This window comes from Amblyraja radiata, chromosome 33 (assembly GCF_010909765.2).
Source record: "Amblyraja radiata isolate CabotCenter1 chromosome 33, sAmbRad1.1.pri, whole genome shotgun sequence".
NCBI lineage: Eukaryota > Metazoa > Chordata > Chondrichthyes > Rajiformes > Rajidae > Amblyraja > Amblyraja radiata.
This window is the reverse complement of record NC_045988.1, coordinates 10,598,713-10,626,218: the sequence shown is the minus strand read 5'-3', so window position 1 is coordinate 10,626,218 and position 27,506 is coordinate 10,598,713. Positions and strand designations below refer to the sequence as shown.

Here is a 27,506-nt window from a genome sequence, read left to right as displayed (position 1 = left end):
TCTTGGACATCATGGTCAAGTTGGGCCAAATGGTCTGTGCTGTTTGACTATCACTCTTGCACATTCCAGGACAAAGTCTAGCATGTATAGAGTGAGTTTGCTCCCAGCCAATTATGGCGGTAAAGTTTCTGCCTTACAGTGCCAGAGACTCGGGTTCGATCCCGACAATGGGTGCTCTCTGTATGGAGTTTGTACGTTCCCCTTGTGACTGCGTGCATTTTCTCCAGGTGTTCCGGTTTCCTTCCACATTGAAAGATGTGCAGGTTGGTAGGTTAATTGGCTTCTGTAAATTGTCCCTAGTGTGTAGGATAGAATGAGTGTAGCGATGACGGCTGGCCGGTACGGACTCGGTGGGCTGAAGGGCATGTTTCCACGCTGTATCTGTAAACTAAACTAAACTAACGCCTGTCCATAGTGTTCCTGCCACAACAGCAAGCACAATCGTGGGGTGGAAGAGTCAGGATAAATAAAGGAAGATAATGCCAGGTCAAACACAAGTAAATGAGGACATGAAAGCTGGGACCTGTCCAGGGAAATAAATGTGCCAGCTTTCAGTTGCATCTATAATAATAATAATGGATGGGATTTATATAGCGCCTTTCTAGAATACTCAAGGCGCTTTACATCGCATTATTCATACATTCCTCAGTCACACTCGGTGGTGGTGAGCTACTTCTGTAGCCACAGCTGCCCTGGGGCAGACTGACGGAAGCGTGGCTGCCAATCTGCGCCTACGGCCTCTCCGACCACCACCAATCACTCACACACATTCACACACAGGCAAAGGTGGGTGAAGTGTCTTGCCCAAGAACACAACGACAGTATGCACTCCAAGCGGGATTCGAACCGGCTACCTTCCGGTTGCCAGCCGAACACTTAGCCCATTGTGCCATCTGTCGTATAGATAGGTATATTCATTGAGAGAGCATGTGCATGTCTAGAAAGAAGATAGACACAAAATGCTGCATAACTCAGCAAGTCAGGCAACATCTCCAGAGAGAAGGAATAGGTGACTGAGTCTGAAGATGGGTTCCAACCTGAATCATCACTTATTTCTTTTCTCCAGAGATGCTGCCTGACTTGCTGATTGTGGTGAGCCCTATGTGCTGTATCATGCTTCCTCTCTTCACCCTTTTTTCAGAGCACGGCAACCTTGGAGATTTGTATCTATATATGGACGTGCTCACCAATGCAAATTGAGCACAAAAAAAATAAAAAATTATACATTGCTAAATACAAACCCACTCATAATCAAGTGGAAACTCAGGTCTCGAGCTGCAGTCAACAAAATAATACTTATTAAATTGAAAATATTTCCCAGTGGCAAGGCTCATATTGAGCATTGTATTTCTTTACGGTTTAAAAAAGTTAAAACACTGTTAACTCTGTTTATAGAATCCCCGCTAACAACATGTGTTCAACATTGGTCGGAGTTGTGTAACATCTATGATCTGCTCTCAGCAGGAGTCTACTTAAAGAAATAAAATCCAATTAGAAGATCAACGGTGTGATAACAAAACAGAACATGTTAACCCTTGGAGAACCAGAATGATATTTTTCTCACTTAAATCACTTTGTGTAACTGATTTGGAAATAAGCTGAATTAGCAGCATTGCCATCTGCAGCAAGAGGGGTGATTTATCACCCAACACCTTTACCCAGTGCCATCAACAGCTTCCCTACCTGACCCACTGCCACTTGCTAATGGTCTGCAGCAGCAAAACACCATCGCAACCTGTTGTGTGGACTGGTGTTGAGAGATCTGCATTCTATCACAAGTTCTGTTCTCGTGTTTGTCGCAACAGAAGATTTGAGTCACACTCCTGGAGGTAGTAACAGCTTAGGGCAGTGTTTGAGTTTGTCTTCTTCACTGGTTGAAGCTTACTTATTCACTGAGATCTGTGAAACAGAGCTGTTTACTGAGTAGCACAAAGTGCCTGAGTATCTCAACGGGTTCATCCAAAATTACAGGAGGACCTCGAGTAGCTGGGCAAGTGAGCGGAGGAATGGTTACGAGAGTTTAATGCAGATAAGTGCAAGGTGTCGCATCTTGGGTACCCAGACCAGGACAGAACCTACAGAGTGATTGGCTGGGCCCTGGAGAGTGTTGTAGATCAGAGGGATCTAGGAGTTCAGGTACATAGTTTCTTGATAATGGTGTCACAAGCAGATAGAATGGTCAAGGTGGCTTTGGGTACATTGGCCTTCATCAGTCAGGGTGTGGAGTATAGACGTTGGGATGTTATGTTGTTGGAGAGGCTGCAGTTAGTGTTGTGTACAGTTTGTGTCACCCTGATATAAGAAGGATGGCCTTAAACTGGAAAGTGTGCGGAGAAGATTTCTGATGGTTGTTTCCAGGACTTGGTCTGAGCTCTAGCCATAAGGCTGGCTAGGACTTTACTCCTTGGAATACAGGAGACTGATGATCTTATAGAGGTGTACAAGATCATGGGAATAGATAGGGTGAATGCATAGAGTCTTTCAACCAGGGCAGGGGAATAAAGAACCAGAGGACATAGGTCAAATTGAGAGGGGAAAGATTTAATACGAACCTCAGGGGCAATTATTTTCCACACAGAAAGTGGTGGATATGTGGAGCGAACTGCCAGAGGAGGTTATTGAGGCAGGTACTATAGCAAAGTGTAAAATATATTTGGCCAGGTACATGGATGGGAAAGGTTTAGAAAGATATGGGTTAAACACGGGCAGGTGAGACTAACCTAGATGGGGCATCTTGGTTGACATGGGCTAGTTGGGCTCAAAGGCCTGTTTCCATGCTGTATGACTGACTCGACATTAAGGGTCCTAAAGTCTTTGGTTTGACAATGTGCAGAGATGTAGAGATATAGGACTCCCTTAGTAATGATGTGTTAGTTGGTAGATGGAAACTGTCAAAAAGGAGGCATCAGACATATCATAGATACAAGTGGAATGCTGCAGAAGGGAAGAATAGAATAGAATCCAGGTAGGAAGTGGGGTAAGAGTACAATGAAGCAATGGGTGTGTCAAACACTCCTGCCTGTGGATCTTGAGGAGGAGCTCAGTCGGCCAGGTAGAGTTGAGGGACAATGAAACTAGAGCTAGTGAAGGGTTTGGGTGGCTAATATAAACCCTGTTGATAAAAACATCTGATTCTGTATCAAGAGTTAAAAAAACCCACTAACTCAAGTTGGTCAATACACAAAAACATCGGCCATCTTTACAATCAGATCTTCAAAGGATCAAGTACTAGAATATGTCAAATTGTCACCATGCGATTTCCACATGCCTCTACACTTGCTGCTTGGAAGGAGGAGTGATCAAATGCTGGGCAACCACAATATTCTGGTACCTACAGAATATTTCCCTATCATTCATAGAGCAGGATCAGCAATGAGGGGTGGAGAGTGGGGGGGGGGGGGGGGAGGAATTGTTAACACTGTGCAGAATGGTTTCCATGTTAAACTTCCATTCAACCAAATCATTCCTTACTCTTTGCCGACTCCTGCCTCACCTCTGCATGCGCATATACACATGGGAGGCGTGTGCACTGTAGAGCTTAAACCTCACAGCATCAGAGACTGGGTGCTATCCCGAACATTTTTCTCCCACATCTCAAAGACGTGCAGGTTCGTAGGTTAAATGGCTCTGTACTTTGCCCTTAGTGTATGGGGAGTGGACGAGAAAGCAGGATAACATGAAACTAGTGCAAATGGGTGATGGTCAGTGTGGTTTCGGTGGGCCGGAGAGCCTGTTTCCGTTCTCCATCTCCAAACAATGAGAGATTTGGAGATTCTTTCAGTCAACCTGATGGCATCTAAATCTAGCATGTCCACAAGTTCTTCAGCCACTGGAAGCTGAACAAACAAAGCATCTGTTGGGGTGGAAGTTTGCAACCTTCACGTGGTCCTCCCTGTTTCGACAAATGCAATCAACCTGGTGTGCACAATCAAATAGAACAATTTGTCCTACAACTTTAGGCTGTGCCGCCAGACGCAAGAAGAAGAAAGCGCCCGTGAAATATTTGAATATATTTCCCTCTTGGATAGAAAAAAAAAGCATTGCAAACTCAGCACGCGAATTCATGCCATCTGCAAATTGCATTGTGACAGATCATCCAAATACACCCGTATGCAAAGGCCACACTGTGTAACTACTGCAGGCTGACTTAACAGCTGTTTCTCTCAGCACTTATGTTTGCCAAAGGTGTTCCAGAAGCCTATAAGGAAACTGACTGAAAGAAAAGTTGCAGCACAATTCAATAATGGCTTCCTGTCCTTTGATTTACCAGCATTTTGTTTAACTGGTGCAATTAATTTGATACAGATGGAAATTTAAAGCCCGCACCTTCGATAGAAAGTTTGACATGGTTACAGAGAATTCAGATGTGTGGAGAAAATAGGCATGATGGCAGAATAGCACAGATTACTGATACAACAAAAAGGCAATTTGGCAGAATGTGCAGCCAGGTAAATTCTCTCCAATACATTGGCTGGAGCCAAATTTATTCAAAACACCTGTTCCTGTGTACAATGCATTCAGGATACGAGATACAGTTAAGTAAATAGTACTCCTGGCTTCCCCTCTACAGATGGCATTACACAATCTATCTTGCAAGTGTAATAATCCTATTTAAAAATAAGACATTTGATTTTTGCAGGAAAAATGTTCCCGATGTTGGGGGAGTCCAGAACCAGGTGTCACTGTTCAAGAATAAGGGGAAGGCTATTTAGGACTGAGATGAGGAAAAATATTTTCACCCAAAGAGTTGTGAATCTGTGGAATTCTCTGTCACAGAAGGCAGCGGAGGCCAATTCACTGGATGTATTCAAGAGAATGTTTGATATAGCTCTTTGGGCTAACGGAATCAAGGGATATGGGGAGAAACCTTCTGATAACAATGAACAAAACTGAGGATTATTATCTGGGACTAGTTCTTCTGTTAAACCATGATACCAGAAAATGTTCTCAATTGTGCGATCGTGCACTCAGTTCAGAACCCGACATATGTTTCAAGCAATTGTTATTGAGTTCTAAGTAGTTTTCAATCCTATTCTCGTAATAATCAATGGAAAGATCTTTGGAAAGGTCCGATTAGCCATTTCCAACTCGGTAAAAGGCGTTTTAGTTAGTTTGTATTGCAATATTGACAGATAGTACACTTATCTGCCCTGCTCTTTGAAGCATTTATCTAGTGCAGACGAATATACTTCAAGCAATTGCCTTCACTCACACGGCTTGAATAATCAATGCAAAGCTCTTCTTGAACTTGTCTTCTCAACACACTGGGTGTGATAACTCCATGTTCCCATTTAACACAACCTTGTTCAATCAACATTTCATCGATTGTGCATTTGTTATGCAGTCCCTTGCTTTCATCTGTCCATCCTTTTACATTTTCACCCAACAAACAGCTAAAAATGGCCCTTGCTTTATCATTACTTTTTTGCGCATCTTTCATTCATTGTTCCTTATCTTTCCACATCACCGTCCAAATCTCTCGTTTCCCTTTTTCCTAACCAGAAGAATGATCTCAACCTGAAAAGTCAACCTTGCCGTCGCTCCAGAGATGCTGCCTATTCCGCTGTTACTCCAGCTTTTTGTGTCTCTCATCCTTTTAAGAATTTCTTTACACATTGTAGAACATTTTTTTTGTCATCGAATCATAGGGTCAGCCTCACACAGCAGAGACAAAGGCCCTTCAGTCCATTGTGTATGTGCTGATGATTAGGTACTTGTCCACATCAATCCCATTTACCAGCACTTGATTCATAGCCATCCATGCCTTAGTGATTCAAGAGTTTCTGCCTCCACCACCCACTCAGGCAATGTGTACCAGATTAGATGTGTGCCCGTCCTAAGATAGGGTCTCAACCCGAATCATTGTCTGAAGAAGGGTGTCGACCTGAAACGTCACCCATTCCTTCTCTCCAGAGATGCTGCCTGAACCGCTGAGTTACTCCAGGTTTTTGTGTCTATTTTAGGATTAAACCAGCATCAGCAGTTCCTTCCTACTCATTATATGTTCATTCCCTCCACAGATGCTGCCTGATTCGCAGGGTTTCTCCAGCACTTTGTAATTCAAAAAAGTCCAAAGTGTCTGCTTCCATTTTGAATGTGGAGAGCCAAGTTAGGCTTTTTTTTTTAGTCATCTTCCAAGTTTTCCCTAATCACAGAAGACAACCTCCATTTAATCTCAAGCAAGTCAAATATTGGCCAATATGTAACTTAGATTAGGAGTCAACGACATCGCCTGGCCAGGCTGACCCCCACAACTCCGACCCAGTGCCACCACCAGGACAATAGGCCTTTATGGCCAAGTTAAGACCCTATATTTTTTAACAGCTTTGGACTTGAATCATACAAAATGGTGGCAGAAACATGGTGATACATATGCTGTCTCAGTGTAACCTACTGTCCCTACACTCTTGCCCCCAAGTATGTTGTGCCTATGTATAGCAAAGGTTTCCCCGAACTGTATGGGGGAAAGTAAATAATTTCACTGTACCTAGGTACATTGACCATAAAGTGCCATTGAACCAACAATACGGACAGTGTTTTGAAACCCTCATACAACGGGCGTAACTGCACACTGACTATGCTTTCCCAATGGACCTACAAGATTGACATCTAGCTAATAATTTAGCAAATTGTGCAGCTGTGTCTTTAGAACAAAATCAAACAATAAATGCAATCTGGCCAAATTCTGCATAGTCTGATCTCAAAGTGATGAGCATGTCATTGGTGCTAGTAAGCCGCACTTACTCTCCAATGACCTTCCCTATGACACCCAATATAGATCCAACTAGAAATTACAGAACTCCAGACTTCATTAAAACCTGAGCTCGATCAGACAGGATTCAAATTACAAAGGAAAGATGATCTGATTACACTGAATATTCTTGGATTCATAGAAATTCATCATCTGAGCCAATGCATCCTTACTGGCTAGAAATGTTGCTGTCTCTATCAGTAATTTACAAGCCCTTCAGTGCAGAACAGGAAACATGTTAAAAAGTAATGAGAGCTTCTGCAAATAAAAACTGCTGGAGGAAATCAGTGGGTCAAGCAGGCAGCATCGATGGAAGAAACAGACAGATGGTGTTTTGAATGGTGGTATGAATATTGATTTCTCTAATTTCAAGTAACCCTTGCATTCCCTCTCTCTCCGTCCCTCCCCCACCCTAGTCATCTTTCTAGTTTCACTGTTCATATCCCTCCGTAATCACCTCTTCCACAGCCAGCAATGCACCATTGTGGGCTCCACCTTTCCCCGAGTCATTGACGCCAGCTCTGATTTAGTTTAGCTTAACTTTAGGTTATCTTAGAGATACAGCGCGGAAACAGGCCCTTCGGCCCACGCGGACCAGCGATCCCCGCACATTAACACTATCCTACACCCACTAGGGACAATTTTTACATTTACCAAGCCAATTGACCTACAAACCTGTATGTTTTTGGTGTGGGGGAGGAAACCCAAGATCTCGGTGAAAACCCACGCAGGTCACGAGGAGAACGTACAAACAGCACCTGTAGTCGGGATCGAACCCGGGTATCTGGCGCAGCAAAGGCGGCATCTCTACTGCGGTCACGGTGGCGCAGAGGTAGAGTTGCTGCCTTAGAGACCCAGTATTGTCTGTTACAAAGCTGGCCTTTGGATTCTAAATTGATTACTGCTTGTAACGTACATTAGACCAACTATTCTAAACACTGGTTCTTATTTGAATTAATGCCTACAACCTAATTTGATGACTCCTGCACAATTCCAAACACCTTCTGCCACATTAACCCAATTAGTCTCACCCCATCAGAGCTATCCCCTTCGTTCTGCCCATTCCATGCCCTACCTGAAGAAGGGTCTTGACCCGAAACATCATCCATTCCTTCTCTCCAGAGGTGCTGCCTGCCCCACTGAACTACTCCAGCCTTTTGTGTCTATCTTCTGTTTAAACCAGCCTGCAGTTCCTTCCTACCCATCTCCTACCTTCTCCTTTACAGAAAGCAACATTGTTTTCTCACTTTCCTTTTTCTGAAGAAGGCTTTTAGACATTAACCTCATTTATTTTTTCCACAGATGCTGCCCGACTTTCTAAGGTTTTCCAATGTTTTCTGCATGTATACCATGTATAATGTCAATACAGTTGTAGCATCCAGCATTGTGACTGTACTAAGGCTCAGATTACCGACAGTGCATTCACATTTCCTTGCCTTCACAATCACTGCCAGTGTTTTTATTTTGCATGGTTGCAATCCGTTTGCATCTACTGTTTGCCCAGAATACATAATCACTTTCTGCATTATCCTTCTTTTTGGATTTTACATTGTTTTTCTGTCACAGCCTGAACACTTCTCAGAACTGAACATTTTCTGTGGCACATGTGGTTATTAGTGCATCATGTTGATTGATTAGACAATGAGCCATATCTTGTGACATCCTGAAATATCTTCAGTGGTGATTTCATCCCATGAGGTAGCTTTGTGTATGAATAAAGACTTGTGTATTACTTATCAAACTATGTTGACTTTCCATATCCATATTCAGCTGAGCCCACGCATGTGATGGATTAAATTTGAAAACTTTTGCTTCTGCCAACTCTGCAAATGGATTCTGTAAAATAGATGATAGTTACTGCTCTTCAATGTTTGGCTCATCATCATCTTGTAAACTTCACATTGTCGAATGGTCTTGCCTATTTCTGACACGGTTGCAATTGGTGTTGCCTGATCACCGTAATGAGTTGTAGTACATAGAACAGTACAGCAGTAGGCCCTTCGGCCCACAATATCTGTGCTGACTGTAATGCCACTTTGCAAGTGCCTGTCGAAATGCCTCGTAAATGTTGCTATTATATATGCTTCCATCACCTTCCCCGAAAGTGTGTTCTTACGATCCATCCCTCTGTGTAAAAACACTTGCTTTACGAATCTCATAAACTTTGGCATGGGCAAGTTGGACCAAAGGGCCTGTTTCTACACAGTATGACTCTATAAACTTTCCCTCTGTGACAAGACGATGCCCTCTAGTATCTGACTGGAACTCTAAGCCACTCGTGTGTAGGAAGGAACTGCAGATGCTGGTTTAAACCGAATAGACACAAAATGCTGGAGTAATTCAGAGGGACAGGCAGCATCTCTGGAGAGAAGGTATGGGTGATGTTCGGCTCTGAAGAAGGGTCTCGACCCGAAACGTCACCCATTCCTTCTCTCCAGAAATGCTGCCTGTCCCGCTGAGTTACTCTAGTATTTTGTGCCTAAGTCACTCTTCCTTCATGTAATTCTTTAGCGTATCTGTGGAGGGGTGACCCTTACACTCCAAACTGGTTTTGGACCAGTCTTAAAATCGACACGGCATTAATATCTGTAATAGCAGTGTTAGTATCCTTGGACATTTTGAATACTCTCTCAACAGTTTAGTTTAGAGATACAGGGTGGAAACAGGCCCTTCGGCCCGAGACCACGTCTACTAGCGATCCCTGCATACTAACACCATCCTACATGCGAGTAACTATTTACATTTACACCAAGCCAATTAGCCTACAAACCTGTCGGTCTTTGGAGTTTGGGAGGAAGCTGGAGATCACAAAGAAAACTCATGCAGGTTACGGGAGAAGGTAAAACTCCATACAGACAGCACCCTTGGTCAGCATCGAACCTGGGTCTTTGGCGTTGTAAGGCAGCATCTCTACCGCTTACGCCACCGTGCCTCCCCATCATGACATTAAAACTTCACGCTGAATCCTAGTGTCCTTCAATTTCCTACGATGCTTTTGTCCAGCGTTGCTCAATGAATAACATCATGAATATAATCAGCTCAAGCCACGGAGAGGTCTATCTACCGACTGTTGTGATTCACTAAATATTTAATCCGGTCTTAAGTCTGCAATGCTTCCAATGCTCATGTTTTCAGGTTCACTCTACTCTTTGCTGGAATTGACTTAGTCTTGTGTCATTTTGCATAATTGAGAAAAAGAAACTTGCTGCCATCTTGATGTACTGACTAATTAACCACACTTTATCTTCAAGGTGTTATGCTTTCTGCCATTGCCTCCAGGTTTAATTCTGAATGCGTAAGCCCAATTCTAAATTGTCCATTAGCATGCTGTGAGCAAGTGCTTGTTTTCCAATAATTAATTCACACAGAGGGTGGTGGCTATCTTCAATGAGTTAACCCTGCATGTGGTAGAGGCAGATATAACATTTAAAATAAATTTCAATAGCAAAGGTGAAAAGGGATGGGGGCCTAATGTAGGTAATTGATATTAGTGTAGCTTGGCATTGTGGCCAGTATTGGATGAAGTGGGCTGAAGGGCCGGTTTCTGTGCTGATCATTCTGTGAAAACACTTTGCTATTTTGAATTGACACATGTATGAAGGACAGCTTCCGTTGCATCTTAAACAGCAACTCCCATCAATGTTAGCCATGGGTTTCAGATTCTGCATTAGAATATTCTTCTCAACCACCCGAAAACGATGGAATGTCGTTGTATTGGATTAAATTCTTTGACATCTCTAACACTATCACCATGAGAAACACAAACTTTGGCACACAAGATGGGTGAATCTGTTCAATAACCGTTTGAATTTGCTCAATAAAAGCACAAACTTGATGTAACAGGTGGTCTGAGAAAGACCTAACCAAGACTGCAATGGCAAGACTGGTCTTCCAACATGAATTGCCTGATATCTACACTCTAGCTGAAGAGGTAGCAATCACCTGGACTTCTGGCATTTTCGGATTGAATTGCTCTTGTAACTTCAACTCATCACTTTCACTTTCCATGGCTGTGGAAGTTCATTAATATCATCTCTCTTTTTCAGAAGTCACTTCAGTTAGAAGGATGACTCACTTGCATTTACTGAATAACATCATATTCTGCAGACAAATTTGCAGCGTCACTGACAATTTTCACTTTATAATCACATTTTAAAACATGTCTGTGTCACCATCAGATAAACTGAAAGGCTTGCGCACCCAATCATACACATGTCGTTGAGTTTGTCCATTGTCACATGCACAAGCACACAGAGATACAGGTACGATGTGAATCTTGCTTGCAGCAGCATCACAGGTACATAGACTCAAACAACACACAAAACTGAGCTCTTGGCAGAGGTTGAGCAGGCTAGGACTCTATTCTTTGGAGCGAAGGAGTATGAGGGGCGATTTTATAGAGGTATACAAAATCATGAGAGGAATAGATTGGGTAGACACACAAGAGCCTCTTGCCCAGAGTAGGGAAATCGAGAACCAGAGGACAAAGGTGAGGGGGAAAAGATTTAATAGGAACCCGAGGGGTAACTTTTTCCACACAAAAAGTGTGGTGGGTGTATGGAATGAGCTGCTGGAGGAGTTAGTTGAGGCAGGTAGTAACACAACGCTGAAGAAACATTTAGACAGTTACATGGATAGGACAGGCTTAGATGGATATGGGCCAACCGCAGGCAGGAGGGAATGGGTGCTGCCCTGCATTTGCACATGGGTTCACCACACCACCCCATGTTCACCAACAAGCTGGGACAGTTTAAATTACATTGTGAAAAAGCTAGGAAAGTCACAGAAATGTGCTACCAAAAATAGCTCTGTAAGTGCAGTGGATGCCAAATCACTGGATGGATTTAGGAGAGTTAGATAGAGCCCTAGGGGCTGGTGGAATCAAGGGATATGGGGAGAAGGCAGGCACTGGTTATTGATTGGAGATGATCAGCCATGATCACAATGAATGGCGGTGCTGGTTCGAAGGGCCGAATGGCCTCCTCCTGCACCTATTGTCTATGTTACTATAAAGGATATATGGAGAAAGAGTCTAATTCATTGTAGCTGTAGGTATGAATTTATTGGAAATGAAGCAGGTATACAATTATGAAACCAATTAGATCTTGCAATAGAGTTCTGACTTGGAAAATTATTGAAATTAATAAATAAAATTAAGCATCAATATTTAAATCTCATGTTACACCATGTCCATACACACATTACTAATGTCAGGAGAGGACAGTAAATGTCAGTATGGTCAACCATATTCACATTTCAAATGAATAGAATAAGAACTCGGGAGTGCACTAAATAGTAAAAGAATAAAAAACAGTAACTTTCCAACGCCAACAATGAACAGAAAGTTGGTCACTCGCGTTTCACGGACACCAAAACCATGAGGCTTTATCACACCACAGAAATGAAATCACTTGGCCCATTGTCTAATTCCATTTCAACTTGAATTAGTGACAAATACAGACTATCTTTAATGTTTCTTCTTATTCCATTCAATATCACAATGCTGTAATCAGTAGGCCAGCACACAGGAAGAAGATTCAATGCACGGTCACAGAATGGATGGTGAGCGTCAGCGTTGAGATGGTCATCTCAGTAACATGAGAGAAAGTTAAACATTTCACCCCATTCAGCTCTTGCACAGTCGGAGAACAGGCGGAAGTCAGTTTTGAAATGGTTAACAGTTCTGAAATAAAACCCAGACGTTGGAAAGATGTACCTGGCAAAAGTAGGAAACAAATGCATCTAAATTGAAACTAATTATGTTTGATGAGGAACCTGTGATTTTTTTCCCCCCAGCTATACATATCCCTTTATATTCCCCAAAGGCTTTGTCTGATTTCATATTCCTAAACCTTGCATATGGTTCTTTTTTCCCTCTTTTGACCAAATTTACAACCTCTCTGGTCATCCTCTTACCTTGCCGCCCTTGTCCCTCCTTACTGGAACATGTTGGTCCTGAACTCTGCTCAACTAGTCTTTAAATGACTCCCACATGTCTGATTTGGAATTACCCAATAAACAGCTGCTTCCAATTTACTCTTTACAAATTTACTAATCAGGTCTTGCACATTCTCATGCAAATCATTGATATAAACAACAAACAGCGATGGGCCCAGCACCTTTTTCTGAGAAACACTAGACACAGACCTTCAGTCCTGATGGGCATGTCCCACTGCCTAGCTTTTAGCAACACAACCCAATCTTCTTCTTCTTGCGTATGGCGTGCACAGCCTAAAGTTGTAGGACAACTTGTTCTATTTGATCTTAATTGATTGTGCACGCCGGGTTGATTGCATTCGTCGTAACAAGGCGGACCACGTGAAGGTTGCAATCTCCCGACCCTCACAACACAATCAAAGAGGCATAACGTGTAGGAAGGAACTGCATATGCTGGTTTAAACCGAAGATAGACACAAAAAGCTGGAGTAACTCTGGCAGCATCTCTGAAGAGAAGGAATGGGTGACGTCCAGAGAGGCTGCCTGTGCCGCTGAGTTACTCCAGCTTTGAGTCGATCAGAGAGGCATAATGTTCTTCTAAATGCCACTTTAATTCATTTGGTGTTATTCCTTCAGAGACATTCTCCTTGTCTTACAATCGATCCCTCCTCTTCCTTGCCATGGACAACTTGATTTTTTCCTCCGTTCCAGTTCTGATGAAGTGTCCTGGACTTGAAATGTTAACTGTTTCTCTTACCCGTCATGTTTCCTGACCAGTATTTTCTGTGTTCATTCCTAATTAACTATAGTTTGCTCGTCAGCGTTTTTCTCCCAACTCCAATCATGCTCATCAGACATTGAAGCTAACATTTCAACTGGCATGATAATTAGGGTCAGGGAGGCAAATATGTTCCACATTGGGGCAGAATCTAATGAAAAATACATAATACTAAGCATATTTTGTCACACTTTTGCCTTGGGGAATTGCTGAAATTAGTCAGTTTTATCCTTCTAATTTCAAATCGAGCAATTGAATTAGAACACGTTCCAAAGCATTGCATAGCTTGTCTATTCTTGTTCCCTTCAGCACAGTAGCTTCCAGGTTTCAGTAGCCATGTACAAGGATGAGCTTTGTATGTGATAACAAGGAACTTCAGATCCTGGTTTATGCCAAAGATGCACACAAAATACTGGAGTAACTCAGCAGTTCAGGTAACATCCCTGGAAAACATGGAAGATCATGCTGAAAAAGGGTTCAAAACCCAATGCTGCCTGACCTGCTGAGTTACTCCAGCATTTTGTGTCTACCTTTAAGCTCAATATGTGATGAAGATCTGAGGTCAAGTTTCACTCTGCAAAAGGCATCCAATATCATTTTGAGTATAAGAGCAGGGAGGTTCTACTGCAGTTGTACATGGTCTTGGTGAGACCACACCTGGAGTATTGCGTACAGTTTTGGTCTCCTAATCTGAGGAAAGACATTCTTGCCATAGAGGGAGTACAGAGAAGGTTCACCAGACTGATTCCTGGGATGGCAGGGCTTTCATATGAGGAAAGACTGGATAGACTCGGCTTGTACACGTTGGAATTCAGAAGACTGAGGGGGGATCTTATAGAAACTTACAAAATTCTTAAGGGGTTGGACAGGCTAGATGCAGGAAGATTATTCCCGATGTTGGGGAAGTCCAGAACTAGGGGTCACAGTTTAAGGATATGAGGGAAGACCTTTAGGACCGAGATGAGGAAATCATTTTTTACACAGAGAGTGGTGAATCTATGGAATTCTCTGCCATAGAAGGTAGTTGAGGCCAGTTCATTGGCTATATTTAAGAGGGAGTTAGATGTGGCCCTTGTGGCTAAAGGGATCAGGGGGTATGGAGAGAAGGCAGGGATGGGATACTGAGTTGGATGATCAGCCATGATCATATCAAATGGCGGTGCAGGCTCGAAGGGCCGAATGGCCAACTCCTGCGCCTATTTTCTATGTTTCTATCATAATGCAATTGATGTAAAACACAGCCACATAGCATTTAAATACTTCCCTCAGGAATGGGGAAGGTGCAATATTTCTCACAACAAAAATAGGAGATTCTAGTTTTAAAGTAATGCTGAAAACTTAAAATGAATCAGAATAGCAGGTGCTATACAATTCATTTCCCGAGCAGAGCTGCAAATCTTGACTTAATTGGTAAATGTGAAAGGGGCTGTAATTAAAATGACTGAATTCAAGCTAATTTTGTTGAAGGCTGGTTTCATCTCTGCTGTTGGCATGCTGCCCGTGGGTCTATCCACCTCTCTTATTAACCCAGAAGTGTCTAGAAGCAGCAACACTGTTGACATTTTCAAGTGGCATTGACTGGTAAAAGTAAACCTCATGGTATATAGACTTAGGGTCGGAGAAAAAGCAGCCTTTTTGCGGCATTCAATGTTTTTTTGTATCTCATGTGTTCTTGAAATGGCTATTTGGCCCATCAAGTCTGTGCCAGCAATGCCATGAATCACAGCAATGCCATGAATCGCAGTCCCCACTTCCTTCCCTGGAACCTACTCACCACAACTCTCACGAATCTCCGATCATCCTTCCGGCAATCGGTAAATATAGTCAATTATATTACCAACCAAAATGTCTTTGGGATTTGGGAGGAAATTACAGAACTTGGTGAGGTTACAAGGAGAACGTGGTAACTCCACACAGCACCAGAAGTCGGGATCGAACCTGGATTGCTGGAGCTGCGAAGCACTACCTGCTGCACCAGTGATGCTCGTTTTCCCTCCCCGTGCGATACAAGTCCCACAGCCTTACATCACAGGAGGAAGTGTATTTCACTTCAAATATACATTTGCAGTTAGATTTAAGGATAAACAGATAATTTCCTGTGAATAATTAAGTACAATCAGGTATTGTTCACTTTATGTTCAAAACTCATTCTACGATTAGGCAGATTAAAGGATTACGTTAAAATGCGGGTGGTCAGAAGAATTTTAAAGCTGAACAAAATAAACTAAAAATATTTCCAAGTTGAATATTATCAAGAAACTAAGGATTTTACACTAATATATATGCATGAAGAGTTTTGGACATAAGGTGCTACTAGTAAGTGAGCTGGTACAAATTAAATGCCACATCTACATTACTAAATCTCTGATCTTGACCGCTTTTGGCCGACTGTGCTGCGATTTCCGAGAGAACGCCGCGACCTACGGCCTTCATTTTTGGCCACCTCGCTCAGAGTCCCCCTCCGCCGTATGAGTGCGGAGGATTTTTCCGTCGATGAAAAATGAGAGATATTAATGTTTTTACAAAATTCCCCATTCTCTCTGCTGCCCCCGCTGGCGGCAGGGGGAGGGACTATAAAACCAGGAAGTGTCGTGCCTCACTCAGTCTCTGCCAGACCCAGGAAGCGAGAGGGTCACGGCTCTCTGAGCTGCGAATAACACTGAACGCACGTCTACTCCATGGTGAGTCCCCTCGATGCGGCTGTAAAGTGGCTGCAGCCTTTTTTTTTTTTAAAGTTTGTGTTCACAAAATGAATTTTGGTTGTCGGGTGTCTGCAGCCCAATTGCTTGCCTCGCCTTTTTTTAACAAGTTTGTGTTCACAAAATGAATTTTAGTTGTTGGGTGTCTGCAGCCCAATTGTTTGCCTTGGCTTGGCTTTTAAAATCGTTGCAACAGTTGGATGCCTGCCCAAGCATCCATACGGCCCACAATGTCTATACTAGCCCTCTGGAAACCAGTACCTTCGGCCCGCAACACCCATACTAGCGCATCAGACCGCCCCCCCCCCTCCCCCCACTAGCGAGCAGTATTGGAATTGGTGGAGAGGTGGAATATTGCGTTGGTGACCAGCCCTCCCGCTGATGCTGGGACCCAACGGGTCCCACTTAGTGCTTCTCTATTTACTTGTAAATTCCCAAATATGCATTTATGAAAACTGCATGTGCAGTTGTGCATCCACTTCATTGTAGTAGCACCAACACATGAACACCATCCCTTCTAATGGGTATAGAAATATGGAATTCAAATGTACAAAAATAAAAATAAAAATCTATCGCTGACTGGTGACTGAATTCTCATTCTTCTCTGAAGATTAAACTTGGGTTTGATTCATTGCTCGTATCACCACGAGGGCGACAGGCAGTTATGAAAAAAAATACTGCTCTTAAAACAGACAAAGCATATCATCAGAACAGCATTCAGGAGTTAAAAGACCAGGAAATTAAAGTTTTGTTGTATGTATTCCTAAACAGGAGATGCTGAAAGATTGAAAGCTGACAAAATATTATACTGGTGGTTCTTTCGAAAGGTCATTCCTCAGGAGCGAGCTACTCAGATATCGGGATTTTCATCTTTTTAGTTTAGAGATACAGATCCTTCGGCACACCGGGTCAATGCCGACCATCGATGACCCGAACACCTGTTCTATGTTATCCCACTTTTGCATCCTACACAGAGGGGGCATTTTACAGAACCCAATTAACCTACGAACCTACACATCTTTGAGATGAGTGAAGAAACCGGAGCACCCTAAGAAAATCTAACGCTATCACAGGGAGAACGTGCAAACTCCGCACAGACAACCCCCTTAGTCAGGATCGAACCCTGGTCTCTGGCACTGTAAGGTGGCAACTCTACCGCTGTACCACTGTGCTGCCTTGAAACAGTTCCCTCCCCAGCTGCTGTGAAACCCTTCACCAATGGAATAGAGATGAATTTTACCAGTCTTTTCAAAAGATATTTAACATTAAAGGCAAGATGATGAAAGTTATCCGTCTACATTTTCAGATTTTATCGTTGTATAGATTTTTAATGTTTGTCAAATTCTGTGGTGTTGAGAAAATACAAATCACAAAGTTAGGAAGTCCTGAATGGCAAAGCACACAGTGTTGGAGTAACCCAGTGAGTCAGGCAGCATCTGTGGAGGGAATAGATAGACGACTTTTCAAGTCAGGTCTCTTCTTCAGACTCAGTCGGGAGGGTCGCCAAAACGTCGCCAGTCCATTCCCTCCACCAATGCTGCCTGACTCGTTGAGATACACCAGCATGGTGCGTTTTGCTCAAGATTCCAGCATCTATATGTAGTTCCTTATATCTCCAAGACCGATATAGCATTGTCTAATAAGGAAACAGTGGGTTAACATTTCATCATCACATATATACTATACTATAAATATGGTAAAGAAACAAATTCTGCTAATTTTATAGATTTGGAATCAGGATGCATAGTCAGAGGCATCAAAATTCAGAGAGTCTGCTTCCGTTCGGGAAACGGTGGGACAGTAACAATACAGTTTAAGGGTGGCACAGGGAGGCAGCTGATAGAGCTGCTGTCTCACAGCCCCAGAGACCAGGGTTCAATCCTGACCTTGGGCACTGTCTGTCTGTGTGGAGTTTGTACATTCTCCCTGTGACCGCACAGGGATCTTCTGGGTGCTCCCGTTTCCTCCCAAATCCCAAAGACGTGCGGGTTTGTAGGCTAACTGGATTCTTTAAAATGCTAATAATGGGTTAGGAGAGGATGAGAAAGCGGGATATCATGGAACTGGTGTGAATAGTCGACTCGGTGGGCTAAAGGGCTTGTCTTGATGCTATATCTTTAAACGAAACTAAGATTAAAATGCAATAAAGTAGACAAAGAATGGTTGTTTAATTGAACTGTGGCCACATAGAAAAGCAATCAAGAGGTTATTGTAGATAAATGCAAGAGAAAGTCAGTGTGGTGGGAGGCCATAATTAAAAAGCCACTGACTAATGGAGAGCACAGTAAAATCAGAAGTGTTTTTACTGTATGATGTATTATTCTGATTTTATCTGTAATTTACTTTTGTAGTCTGAACACCTAAGCAGAGAGAATTTTGGTGATGTTGAAAATGTGTGAAGATAAAAAGCAGTTAAACTAAGCTTTGAGGGAAGATTAACTAAATGAGACCTTGATGAAAGACTTCAAAATAGCCCGCTGCAAGACATCATAATTAGGAAAGGTTTTGAGATAATTGATTCATGCAAATTGTTCAGTCTGACCAGCGCTCCTGAAGCAAGGCCACAAAATAATTAGGACTAAGACAAGATGGCTGACAAAGATTTCTTGCAGAGTGAGAAAGTTACCAGCAAAACCTTTGGAAGCAAACAACATAAACACTAAAGATTTGAGAGCCTATACATGCAAAGAGGATGACAATGTTACCTCATTCTCTTTAAATGGCAGCATCATTATTTTATTATGCCTATAATTTTAGCATGAATTTTTTTCCCCACCACACTCATTAACTATCTGCAAAATTCTAAAAGGATTAGATTTGTAACAAAACATGATTCTGCAAAAGGAAATGATTGGAGTACATAATTGTCTAATCTAAAAACTAATTAAAAATAGCATGTGTTAGATGTAAAGCTCTTAAACTTGCTTCACAAAGGGAGAGCGTGACTTCAAGCATGGTGTTGGGGAAATATACAAAACATGTACAACAACCTGTCTGTCTGTCTGACATAATATAAATTGACAATGAAGCACCAGGGGAATTAGTAAAATCTTTATGCTGCGTCCTGGAGGAATTGTAGACCTGACCAACATGACCCACTGATTGGACTTACAGACATCATTCCCCGAGCCATAGATCGATACTTCTGGTTTCCCCGTTCATAATCAGGTTTGTTTTTCAGAGCACTCTCAGCCTGCATCATTAAACACACACAAAAAAAAACCCACACACACACAAGCCATTGAATTTGAAAATAAATAAAGCATTTTATGCACACTTTAATTAGTTATAGCTTTGGCTGAAAGCATGGTGAACTACACCAGAGTTTTTGGTATATTGCACATAACATGCTAAAAAATAATTAGCTGGATTACATAGAAAAATATTGGATAGAAAATACTTTATTGCTAACTATAACAGATTCAAGTTAAATACTATTATAGTTTGTCAAATAGCACTTTTCATTCAGAAGCCTAAGGCTGGTTTGCACAGCGCGTCACATTCTCACTGCACCCGTCTAAATATCAGTGAAGCTGCTATGAGAGGAGTCCTGAACGTTTCAGAATTGGTAGACTCGGATTTGGTTGTTTTCATCCAGTCCAAGTTGGATGAGACCTTCCATCAAGGGGGAGGAGTTTGCTGCTGCCACCAGAGACCTGACGGTGTATGTCAAGGAAAATTAACAACTTTTCACATTTACACAAATCTTGCGGTGTACAAAATTACAGGAAGGTCAATCTATAAACCAGTAACAGTCACTAAATGCCAGGGTCCATCATGGCCTAAAAGAGATTCCTGAGGCACGATGAGGTTCTGCATTAAAAAAATATATTTTTACCAAACCGACTCAAAATAACTTCTGTGACATCTTGTGTCACCCAAGAACCGCAGTTTCTTATATTCAGTCTGAAGATGGGGCCTGACCCAAAATGTTGGCTGTTCATTCCTTTCCACAGATGCTGCCTGACCCACTGAGTTCCTCCAGCATTTGCATTTTGTTCTGAATGCACTATATTTACCACTTATACTATATATACCATGTACATTGGAGTCCAAACTAGAGACACTGTAATTGGAATTTAGAACATTTATATTCATCATTAATGGGACTATTATTAACAATGGGGCAATTAAAGCTTAAAACACTTTCAAATTCCCTTACCACCTTTTATTAAGGTTACTGAAGCCACGCCAGGAACGAAGGAAGGGCTGAGGTTAGCAACACGAAGGAACTCAGCTGATAATTACTAAATAGTTGAAGAGACTTGGGCTGTTTTTTTTTCTCAGTGCTAATTCAACTACATCTTGCCTCCTCTGAGCCCTGTCTACTGATGATGTAACTCGTCTGGTTCAGTACAAACAAAAACAGGCGAAATATTTTTTTTAGAAGGCAGCACAGTGACAGATCTGCACCATCAAAAGTATGTGCCACCTGAATCAGGAAGGTCACTAGATGTGAGAAATTACTTTGGCAGTTATACTGAGGGCAGTTATACAGAGTCTCGAAAACTGTACAAGGCATGGTAATAAAACGGTGTCTGGGGATGCTTAAAACATGTTTCCTTTTTGTTTTGTAGAATGACTCATTTGTTTTCCACCGGATAGGAGAGCGTAGAAAATTCACAATTTATTAATGAATTTGCACTGGTGATGTAGAATGCCACATTTATAGTCTTCAAGGGACAGGTCTCCTCAGCCAATTGACTCCTGTTGGTTCTTGACTCAGGGATATTTCAAAGAGATTCATATCATTATGATCATGTTTATCCCAAATATAATTTAACTTAAAAATTACCTTGTCTATCCCATTGTTTATGAAGGAACTGCGGATGCTGGAAAATCGAAGGTAGACAAAAAACCTGTTGAAACTCAGCAGGTGAGGCAGCATCTATGGAGCCGAAACGTCAAGACCCGAAACGTCGCCTTTTTCCTTCTCTCCATAGATCCTGCCTCACCCGCAGAGTTTCTCCAGCTTTTTCGTCTATCCCTTCTTGACTTGAGGATTGGAATGTGTTCTGGGCTGGCCTTCTTAATTTTGTACCCCCACATCAAGATATCATCTTAATTTTGCTCTGTTGGAAAGCATTCCTTTTTTGTTTCCCTCCTCAACACAACTAATTCACAATTCCCCATGAACTTTACCAAAGCAAAATTGTTTTCCAATTGAAAGATACAACATAGGGACCGGCCCTTAAGCATAGAGTCCACACCGACCATTCATACCGTTTCAATGTGATCCCACTTTTGCATCTACTACTTACACACTAGCGGCAATTTACAGAGGCCAATTAAACTAAACAGCCACATATCTTTGGGATGTGGGAGGAAACTAGCGCACCCGGAGGAAACTTAGACAGTCAGAGGGAGAACATGCAAACTCCACATAGACAGGTTCGAACCCAGCTCTCTGGTGTTGTGTGGCTTTACCAGTTGCACCACTGTTGTTCCCAGTTCATCAAATTAACCAGCTATTATGGGTAGACTGTGCCTATTTGGACAAATCTGAACAAGTTCAAATATAGCCAAGGATAACAACTAGCAAAAAGTATCTACACAAGTAAAAGATTCATTTCACGAGGCAGTCTGTATTGTACCTTGGCTCTGGATCCTGCAATTACGCATTGTTTACAATATAAATATTTCAAAAAATATTATACTCTGCAATTCCATCTCAGTTATCAAACCATCAGTCTTCTGGTGATAATCTTTGACATCGAACATTTCTATGATCCATGGATTAACGCAGTAACATAATACTGGCTTCTTGTTCTTCTGAAGCTACATCTGCTGCAGTCCGGCTACAACAGAAATACAAGATCCATTTCATGATTGTAGAACCCACTTTTGCTTAATCATAACCAGCCAGAAACAACTTTCTTTAGTTTTCCCTTTCCTTTACTGACCTGTTCTGAAGACAAGGTTTGTATTTAACATTAGTAATTTTGGATTTAAGAACCTCCGTCACCTTTCAAATGATTTTGAAAAAACCCCAAAGATGTGCAGCTTTGTGGGACGATTGGCTACTGTAAATTGTCCCAAGTGTGTGGGTGAGTGGGCGAGAGAGCAGGATAATGTAGAATATGTGTGAACGAGAGATTGATGGTCAGTGTGGACTCGGTGGTCTGAAGGGCCTATTTCCATGTTGTAGCTATCAATGATTTATGTGATAAATAAAAACCATCTTGAGCAGTGTTTAAAAATGATTTCTGGATCGTTTGAAGGATACATTTTTGGGTCTTTTCTGAACGTTTCCAACCACTTTTTATTAGCTGCAATTACTTCTTGAATAGAAAGACCATTCTTTTGTGGCATTTTAGAGTGGGACTGATGGAACAACTTCACCTGGTCGCTGAGAGAAATAACATTCATTAGATCAATGTCAACAAAACGGTAATTTAAAATCAATACAAGGCATAAAATGTAGGTTGCAGATTTAGAGCTCATCATGAAGTCAGCAACCAAAAATATATCAAACAATCTGGGTGTGAGCTGCAGGGAGAGTTTGGGTACACTGGGTCTCTATTCAATGGAGCGCAGTAGGATAAGAGGGAATCTTATAGAGGTCTACAAAATCATGAGAGGAATAGATCGAGTAGATGCACAGACTCTCTTGCCCAGAGTAGGGGAATCGAGGACCAGAGGACATAGGTTCAAGGTCAAGGGGAAAATGTTTAATAGGAATCCGTGGGGTGACTTTTTCACACAAAGGGAGGTAGGTGTGTGGAACAAGCTGCCAGAGGAGGTAGTTGAGGCTGGGAGTATCCCATCGATTAAGAAACAGTTACAGGTACATGGATAGGACAGGTTTGGAGGGATATGGACCATGCGCGGGCAAGTGGGAACTGGTGTAGCTGGGACATTGTTGGCTGGTGTGGGCAAGTTGGGCTGAGGGGGCCTGTTTTCACACTGTATCATTATGACTCTAATCTATTGTGCACTGAAACTGATTGTGAATCTGTATGCCCAAACCCCTATTGTGTGTGCATGATATTTAGCCAACTATACCTGCATGTAGATATACATATACATAAAACTGTTAATAAATGCAGTGAACATCAATCTACAGACTTGAAATGAATCTTGAAATATGGATTATACTGCAAAGATAAAGATAAACACTGGCCTATTCATATAGTACACTCAAGATAATATAGCACTGAAATATGGCATCACTATCCTATATATTTCTTCGATGGTTAGTTGTTTTAGTGCCTGAAAATTTTGAACAGCAGCCAACAAACTGAAGAGTGCGTGTAGATCCTGAGATGTACAAAAACCTTGTTTCCTTCAGCTACTCCTTCTCACTATGTTTTTACTGGCACCATCCTTGGAAAATTTCACTCAAAGGAAACAAAACTTTGAAAAGAAACTTCACTCTTGATAAAACAAAACAATTTCAGATTTTTCTTTGTGCAGCTGATATTTTGCAAGTGGAACATTAATTAAATCTGCATGTTTGCATAGTGTAATGTTACTGTTTGCATATCACCTGGGCTGTCTGAGAACCAGGATGCTGCAATATTTGCTTCACAAGCAGCCAGACGACAGGAGATATTCAAATGTTTTGTTTTACTGAGAATGGAGCTTACTGTACATTAGAGAACACAGCCGTTATGCAAATTTGATTCTTCACAGGAATAAGCACAAGAGGCGTCTGTCCACTTTGACATCAAGTGACTAGGAGGAGAGGATGTCGGTAGTATGCTCAGGTGTTGAACAAACATGACAATATTGGAATGGAGGTTTCACATGACATTACCTCATCTGCTACCGGATGAACATTTATACGGGAGAAGCTTATCTGGCTTGGGTTCAAAAGGCAACAACCTTTCTAATAGCCTATTAGTTTAGTTTAGATACAGTGTGAAAACAGGCCCTTCCACCCACCGAGTCCACACCGACCATTGATCACCCATGCACTAGATCTATGTTATTCTACTTTTGCACCCGACACACTAGGGGCAATCTACTGAAACCAATGAACCTACACGTCTTTGGTATGTGGGAGGAAACTGGAGCACCTGGAGAAAACCCACGCAGTCACAGGGAGAAATTACAATCACTGCACAGACAGCACCCGGGATTGGACCCAGGTCTCTGTCGCTGCGCCACTGTGCCGCCGAATTGAGGATGCTCTAATGCAAACTCAATGTTAAAGATTACTCCACGTAGAATTAGTTTTGTTTAAAAGATGTATTTCTCATTTTGATGGGGAAAATTCCACTATGACCACTAACAAAAGAACATTAAAGTCTAATCGTTTAGTAATGCACCATGATTTTAAAACTCTGGGATTCTCCAGCAGTTTAATCTATTTGCCTGAATTCTGTGAGCTCTGGTCCATTGACAAATTTGACGTTAGTTCAATAGAATGCTTCAGCGTAATGGAAGAAGATATAGCACATAGACACAACATCTGGAGAAGTCCAGAGGTTCTTGGATGAAAAAGGAGAGACTTGAGAATTAAGATAGCCACTGGAGGGCTGGAGTAACTCAGCAGGTCAGGCAGCATCTCTCGAGAAAAAGGATGGGTGATGTTTCAGGTCGGGACCCTTCTTCAGAAATATCTCTTTTCTCCAGAGATATTGCCAGACCCACTGAGTTATTCCTGCACTTTGCGCTATACTCTTGTCATTGGTTGATTTTCTCTACCTATGAGAACATACAGGGCAAGATTAGCAAATTTGCTGAGGATACAAAAGTGACTGGTTTTGCAGATAGTGAAGATGGTTGCAGCAGGATCTGGATCGATTGGCCAGGTGGGTTGATGGAGTTTAATACAGAGTAGTGTGAGGTTGCATTTTGAGACGTCTAACAAGAGCAGGACCTACACAGTAAATGGTGGGTCTCTGGGGAATGTTGCAGAGTAGAGAGATCTAGGAGTACAGGTACATGGTTCCTTGAAGGTCGAGTCGCAGGTAGATAGGATGGTCAAAAAGGCTTTTGGCACATTGGCCTTCATCAGTCAGAGTATTGAGTAAAGAAGTAGGGAGGTCATGTTGCAGTTGTATAAGACGTTGGTGATACCACAGTTAGAATATTGTGTTTAGATCTGGGCACCGTATTATAGGAAAGATATTGTCAAGCTTGAAAGGATTCAGAAAGGATTTATGTGGATGTTGCCTGGACTAGAGAGTGGAGAGGTTGTGTCTGCTGGGTCTCTATTCCTTGGAGTGCAGGAGGATGAGGAGTGATCTTATAGAGGTGTACAAAATCATGAGAGGAATAGATCGGGTAGATGCGCAGAGTCTCTTGCCCAGAGTTGGGAATCTAGGACCAGAGGACATAGGTTTAAGGTGAAGGGGAAAAGATTTAATAGGAAATCGAGGGGTAACATTTTCACACAAAGGGTGGTGGGTGTATGGAACAAGCTGCCAGAGGAGGTTGTTGAGGTTGGGACTATCCCACTGTTTAAGAAGCAGTTAGATAGGTACATGGATAGGACAGGTTTGAGGTTGTACGCAGGCAGGTTGTACTCGTGTAGCTGGGATATTGTTGGCCAGTGGGGGCAAGTTGGGCCGAAGGGCCTGTTTCCACACTGTATCACTCTATGACCCTATGACTCTAACAGTATTCTTTCGACCAAAACTGGAGAATTAATCTAGTCCGACCCAATTCCCATAGTAAAATTCTACACAATTGAACTGACATGCAAAGGCAAAAGAAAATCATCACAATGATAATTATGTGATAACTACTTTGGCAAAACTATCTCCCAACGTAACGGTTGTACCTTGCAGAAACATATCCCAACCCGCTCTCAGTAGGTGTTGGTTTTCCACTGAGGGTTGGTCTTCCTCCTGTCACAAGGGAACATTAAAAAATGCAATAAACACATGAATTCTAAATAAAACCCAGGTTTTATTAATTCTCATTAAAAAAAATTTCACCAAAGTTAGTGCTGTTTATAAATTCACCCACAGCTTGCAATATTAAATAAACAGCAACACAGTGCACTCAGAAATTCTTTCAGCTGAAGTCAGTGGAGTGGCTTGGAGGCAGAACATAGCATGATTTTAGTAACATTGTTTAGGCTGAATTTCTGGGCACGATTACTTTCTCCACTCATTCCCCAATTGATTCTTTCTTTTTTTACACATCATGTCCAGTTCACAGGGATGGCAGATGAGCTGCCATTATGCGTTTCCCCTTGTATTTCCAATTGATAATTAAGTAGCATTGCACCAGGTCACTGTCAGAGATACAGACTTTCATAGAGAAGGCAAGGTAAATCAGAAGGTGATGATTCAATTTTGACAGCTTTTATTGCCCTATTAATGTCAATGGAAGGAAAACCTTGGCATTGCATTGATTTTGCAAGTCCTGGGCTAAGAGGCTCTGCCATGGGAATTTAAAAATGTAACCAGAGGTTTTTGCTTCAATAACCTCTGCAGTACTTAATATTACAATATTGCTTTATGTTATTCAGGGGGAAAAGATCACCTTCATTCTTCCTTTGATGACATTTAGTTCATGTTCTGAATTCGTGATTCACCCATTAGTGAAAGGATTCTTTCACTACTTTGTCAAAATGAATCTTAAAACATCTTAAAGAAAATACAGGAAAAGAAAGCCTTTTAAAAAGGAAGTATTTTAAATCAGGACACAAGGTGCTGGAGGAACTCAGCGCGTCAGTCAGGCAGCACGTGTGGAGGTGATGGACAAATTACTTTTCGGGCTGGGGCTCTTCTTCAGATTGATTCGAAGAGTCCCAACCCAAAACATTGTCCATCCCGTCGACAGATGCTGCCTGACCCTCCGAGTTCCTCCAACGCTTTGTGCTTTCCTCAAGATTCCAGCATCTGCAGTTCCTCGTCTCATCAGCCTTTCAAGTCACTTTGTTGCACTTGCCTTGCAAGCAATCATTATCACGGAGGTACACAAAAATGCTGGAGAAACTCAGCGGGTGCAGCAGCATCTATGGAGCGAAGGAAATAGGCTCAAGGTATGCCTACTTGGAAGAAGTTCTCCTCCGCCTATTTCCTTCGCTCCATAGATGCTGCTGCACCCGCTGAATTTCTCCAGCATTTTTGTGTACCTTCGATTTTCCAGCATCTGCAGTTCCTTCTTAAACATCATTATCACGGAGGTCAGTAAGATTTTTGGATTGTTCAATTTGCATCGACAAAATCTAACTTAAGCGCAAATAAATTCAACATGGCATTATAATAATGATTGAGGTACACGATAGATTAAAAAATATGGATTGGAACTAAAGTTTCCAGAATGGATCTGTAAACTGGGGAAACATAGAACCTTTCCAAATAAAGTAATAAAAGAACAGGTGCATTTCCATCATTATCGATACATTTTTCCCCTCTGAACATGGAAACACTTGCAG

At 42.0% G+C, this 27,506-nt stretch overlaps 1 protein-coding gene across 3 annotated transcripts in view; it reads right to left on the bottom strand.

Annotated features, from left to right (window-relative positions):
• Positions 1 to 19,406: 19,406 nt before the first annotated feature.
• Positions 19,407 to 27,506, bottom strand: part of cep164 (centrosomal protein 164) — a 134,061-nt gene continuing 125,961 nt past the window's right edge. For 2 of the 3 annotated variants that reach the window (XM_033049720.1, XM_033049721.1), the window contains 3 exons: positions 25,899 to 25,965; positions 22,392 to 22,514; positions 19,407 to 19,821 (listed from right to left, as the gene is read on the bottom strand). In XM_033049720.1, the coding sequence (XP_032905611.1) occupies positions 19,725 to 19,821; positions 22,392 to 22,514; positions 25,899 to 25,965 (287 nt within the window). In that variant the 3' untranslated portion in view covers positions 19,407 to 19,724. The remainder of the gene's footprint in view (positions 19,822 to 22,391; positions 22,515 to 25,898; positions 25,966 to 27,506) is intronic. The other variant, XM_033049722.1, reaches the window with a different exon arrangement.